This window comes from Mesitornis unicolor, unplaced genomic scaffold (assembly GCF_000695765.1).
Source record: "Mesitornis unicolor isolate BGI_N332 unplaced genomic scaffold, ASM69576v1 scaffold2037, whole genome shotgun sequence".
Classification (NCBI taxonomy): domain Eukaryota; kingdom Metazoa; phylum Chordata; class Aves; order Mesitornithiformes; family Mesitornithidae; genus Mesitornis; species Mesitornis unicolor.
The window spans coordinates 10,117-14,928 of record NW_010195565.1 but is presented as its reverse complement, the minus strand read 5'-3'; the positions used below and the strand labels follow the sequence as shown (position 1 = coordinate 14,928).

General features: G+C 53.5%; 1 protein-coding gene across 1 annotated transcript in view; it reads left to right on the top strand.

Moving 5' to 3' along the window:
- Positions 1-266: 266 nt before the first annotated feature.
- Positions 267-4,812, top strand: part of ABCF2 (ATP-binding cassette, sub-family F (GCN20), member 2) — a gene marked incomplete at its 5' end in the record, with an annotated part of 8,673 nt that continues 4,127 nt past the window's right edge. The window contains 8 exons of the mRNA XM_010188155.1: positions 267-355; positions 961-1,176; positions 2,130-2,312; positions 2,766-2,937; positions 3,091-3,186; positions 4,242-4,344; positions 4,430-4,525; positions 4,633-4,752. Of these exons, the coding sequence (XP_010186457.1) occupies positions 267-355; positions 961-1,176; positions 2,130-2,312; positions 2,766-2,937; positions 3,091-3,186; positions 4,242-4,344; positions 4,430-4,525; positions 4,633-4,752 (1,075 nt within the window). The remainder of the gene's footprint in view (positions 356-960; positions 1,177-2,129; positions 2,313-2,765; positions 2,938-3,090; positions 3,187-4,241; positions 4,345-4,429; positions 4,526-4,632; positions 4,753-4,812) is intronic.

Genomic DNA, 4,812 nt, shown 5'->3' with positions numbered 1-4,812 from the left:
GGCTGCGCTGGTCGGAGCGCTCTGCCCGCAGCAGTGTGGTGTGGGCAAGGCCCGTGCTGGGAGTCAAGGGGGGGTGGTAAAGCCGTGCAGAGCTCGGTGGTAAGGCTCTGTGGTCGGTGCGCACACACGTTCCTCGCCCTCAGTTCCTTGTGAAACGGTTCCACACCAAGGACAGAGTTGTCTCGCCCCTCTTCACCCATCGTGTTTGCACTGCCTGTGCCTCCAAAGAGCATCTGGTGCAGTTGACGGTTTTTGCTCCTCTGAAGCACGTTTGCCCTGGTGGCGTCAGTGACTTTGCCAGGTGTGGCAGATGCTGACAGCCGGGTGCTGTCCCTCGTTGGCCTGAACATGAGCGGTCTGAGCACCGCTCTCCGCTCAGAGCAGCGGGAGGGTTGCTGAGATCCTCCGTGCCATTCTCTAATGCATGTGGCCATGTCTCACCATGGAGTGGAAATGGGACTGCACGAAGGAAAACTTTGCTTACACCAAAGGAGGAAAGAGAGAGGGGGGCAAGCACATGGGCACACCAGCTTCTCAGAAAACTGGTGCTGCCTATTCCAGTGCTGCTGCTGCTTTCCTCTTCTCAGCTTTCTCTTCATTTATTTTCTAGCCAATAATTCTTTTGGCCAGCCCTTTCCTTAGGCTTGCAAGCAATTCTTTGTAAGTTCTTTTCCCAGCCCAGTCCTTCCTTGCAGTGAGGGTTGGTCCCACCACAGCCGGGTAACAGGGTGGCTGTTCGGGCTGCCCGTCTAGTTCTAAGGGTCACACTTCACTTAGAAGGCAGACAGATGTTCCTGTTGGACCATTTCTGTCCAGCTGCTGAATGTCATTGCATCTGGGTCTTCTCAACTTTTCTGTAGAAATGGGGATGTGGGAGTTGTTTTTGTGGTCCTGGGCCTGTTGGTAAAGGGGCTTCCCTTGTGTTCATAAACCAGTAACGCTTTGGTCTGTCTCTGCATGCAGAGGTGGACGCTCTTACGAAGGAGCTGGAGGACTTTGAGTTGAAGAAAGCCGCTGCCCGTGCCGTGACAGGAGTGCTGGCCTCCCATCCCAACAGCACCGACGTGCACATCATTAACCTCTCGCTGACCTTCCACGGCCAGGAGCTGCTGAGTGACACAAAGCTGGAGCTGAACTCCGGGAGACGCTACGGCCTGATCGGACTCAACGGGATCGGTGAGCTGTGGGGCGCGGTGATGTGGGCTTCTTGGAGCGCGGTGAAGGCTCGTGGTGCCGAGAGGCTGGATGGGTGCAGGTGGCGAGTGCTGGGAGCAGGGACGAGGCAGTCAGACCTGGCTGGGATGCGGCAGCGTCCGTCCTCCCCTCTGCCCACCCAGGAGGAGGGATTGGTGGGATCGCTGGTAGAAGTGTGAGGTTGCATCCCGGCCTTGCACTGTGCACCTGGACTGGTTTCTGTGGAGAGCTGGGTGAGAGGTCTGGGATCTGTGAATCCGTCTGACTCCTGTTTGCCGGGTTTGTTCAGTGGTGTCAGTAAACCCAATGCTGATGCTGCTGGTCAAAGAACTTGCGCGGTATGGGGGAGCAGGGAGTGCGTGGTTTGGTCTGAGTGGGAAAACAACTGTACAGTCCAGGGAGAAGGCGATGAAATCTCTGTGTGGAGAGATGCAGAACTTGAGTGCAATTGAAGAAGAGCCAGTAAGAGTGAGCAGCTGATTTAACTTCCAGCAAAACACTTGGGTTCTGTAGAGATGAGTGCATTCCTTTTCTCTCTTATATATAACTTACTTATATCTCTTATTACAAAGTCTTTAGTCTGGGCTCCTGGTAACAGATGTCAGACCTGGTTAGACAGCAGGAAGTGTACGGCAGAGATAAAGTGCCCTAAATCTGGGCAATGGCTGAACTGCAGTCGTTTCCAAAGAGCTTCTTCATGTCTCAGTCTGTCCTTGGGGTGGTGAGCCTCAGCTGGGAAGGCAGCGCTTCGCAGTGAGGCACACGACTCTGCTGTCACTAATCCTTCTGGCCTTTTGGGCAAGAAATGACCAAGGATGTTCTGAGGTTGGAAAGGGAGGGAATCTGTGGGGTCTGACCGCATCTCATCTGTTTCTGTGTGACGTTAAATCTCACTGGACCCAGCCATTAATTGTGGAGTGTGTGTCTGCACGCAGGGAAATCCATGCTTTTGTCAGCTATTGGGAAACGAGAAGTGCCCATCCCAGAGCACATCGACATCTACCACCTGACCCGAGAGATGCCTCCCAGCGACAAGACCCCTCTGCAGTGTGTGATGGAGGTGGACACAGAGAGGGCCATGTTGGAGCGAGAGGCAGAACGTCTGGCTCATGAGGATGGTAAAGCTTTTCGGAGTCCTTGTAGATAAGGGATGTTTCCCCCGTTTCCCTCCCCACCGAAGAAAAGGTCTTGTTTGGGTTCCTTGGCAGAGTTTTTACATGTTACGGTACCTGTTGTCCCCAGCTGTCCTGTACTGGTTGAGAAGTCCTGTGGGATTACACTGCTTCTCCCCTGTGAGGTGGGGAGGCCCTGGCCCAGGTTGCCCAGAGAAGCTGTGGGTGCCCCCTCCCTGGCAGTGCCCAAGGCCAGGTTGGACGGGGCCTGGAGCAGCCTGGGCTGGTGGAGGTGTCCCTGCCCATGGGGGTTGGACTGGGGGGGCTGTGAGGTCCCTTCACCCCAAACCAGTCTGGGATTCTTCGGATGAAATTATTCCATGCAGCTTCCTGGGATGTGTGTCAGGCTTGGGAGTGGAGGGGGCTGGACAGTGTTAATGTAGAAGGGCTCTCTTTCAGCGGAGTGTGAGAAGCTCTTGGAGTTGTACGAACGTCTGGAGGAGCTGGATGCTGACAAGGCAGAAGCACGGGCCTCGCGTATCCTTCACGGCCTGGGGTTCACGCCAGCTATGCAGAGGAAGAAGCTGAAGGACTTCAGTGGTGGCTGGCGAATGAGGGTGGCGCTTGCTCGGTGAGTGCGGTACTGCCTGCTGCCTCCTGGGGAACGCCTGCCTGCTCCTGGCTCTGCAGGGCTGCATTCACAGTTCCAGGAGCTCAGAGCAGGGCTGAGTGGCTTTGGGTTACCTGCATTTACCCTGTGCTGTCATCTCCGCTCGCCTTTCAGAGCCCTCTTCATTCGGCCGTTCATGCTGCTGCTGGATGAGCCCACAAACCACCTTGACCTGGATGCCTGTGTGTGGTTGGAGGAAGAGCTGAAAACGTAAGCACAAAGGAGTTTTCTGCCTTTATGGGCTGTGCTTTTCTGCTGGAGCATCTTGTCAGCACTACAGGAGTAGTAGCACTGTCACTGCAGGCACTATAGTCTATAGCTCTTGTGGCTACACAATACACTGCAGTGCCAGGGACACCTCGTGCTCGCTGCTACACGTGTTACAGAAGGGTAATGAACTCCAGACAAGGCCCCATCTCACCCTCGCTGAGGACATGAGAAGTGCTGGTCTGTACCCCTGGCCAAAACTGCTCCCTCGAAGGGCAGGAGCAGCCCTGCAGCCTGCGCACCGGCGCCGTGGGCTGTACTTTGCAGACCTGGCTTCCAGCGCCTCTTTCTGCACGTTCCTCCTCTGTTTTCACAGAACTCAGATACTGGAGTGTGGCAGTCTCACCTTGTTCTACTATGTTGGGTGACTGTTTCTGTAAAGAAAGGTAGAAAGTTATGGCTTAAGGCAAGAAGCTTAGGAATAGTTATGAAGCTCAGGCTATCGGGGTTGTGCATTAAAAGGATGATGGTGAGAAGGGCTTTTCATTTGCAGAGGTTTTTCAATCAGCTCTGTCAGCTGAACCTCTTTCATGCTCGTTTTAGGAAAGTAATTTGAGCCTCTCTTTGTGGGAGGCTTTAACCAGTTATTTTACAGAAGTGGAGTGGAGCCAGGCGTGGTGCCCCTTACACATGGTCGTCTGTGAAAGTAACCAGTAAAGGTCGAGACTTGTTAAAGTGTGGTGCCAGTGGAGTCAGCCGCATCGGCAGCGCCAGTCACCGCAGGGGTAGCCAGATCCCGACTTTGTGAGATGGGTGAAGAGTGTTTTAACACTATTTATTATACTTGCAGCATTTGCTTACTGCAGCTGGGTGTAGCTGCTTTACTCCAAATTTCCCAAAGCATCTCCAAGGCTGTTACCTTTTTGTTCTTAACACAGTTGTACAAGGTTGATTAAACAAGAGGGATCTGGTGCTCACAAATCCTTTGTCGCCATCAGGGCCAATGAGCAAGGATCATTTTCCTGGCTTAGTCTCTAATAACTTCTGTGGTGCTGCAGGTTCAAGCGAATCCTCGTGCTGATATCCCACTCCCAGGACTTCTTGAATGGTGTCTGCACCAACATCATCCACATGCACAACCGCAAACTGAAGTACTACACGGTGAGTAAATGGTGCCCTGCACAACCGGCAGAAGCAGCGGAGCTGTTCTCCGGGGCACGTCTGATGTGCTGTGGTCTCTTTCCAGGGAAATTATGATCAGTACGTAAAGACTCGCTTGGAACTAGAGGAAAACCAAATGAAGCGATTCCACTGGGAGCAAGATCAGATTGCCCATATGAAGGTACCTGCCTAGCTGCATGAACGTCTTCCTACTCATGCAGGTGGGCATCCTTGCACCTCCTCAAGGTGGTTATGGTGGCTTTCGGCTGACTCTGTGTTTCGTTGCAGAACTACATTGCACGATTTGGTCATGGCAGTGCGAAGCTGGCCAGGCAAGCTCAGAGCAAGGAGAAGACGCTTCAAAAAATGATGGCTTCTGGCTTGACAGAGAGAGTTGTGAATGACAAGGTAGGATCAGACACGGGGTTGCATCTAGAGATTGGAAACGTGGGCTAGATAAGGAGGATG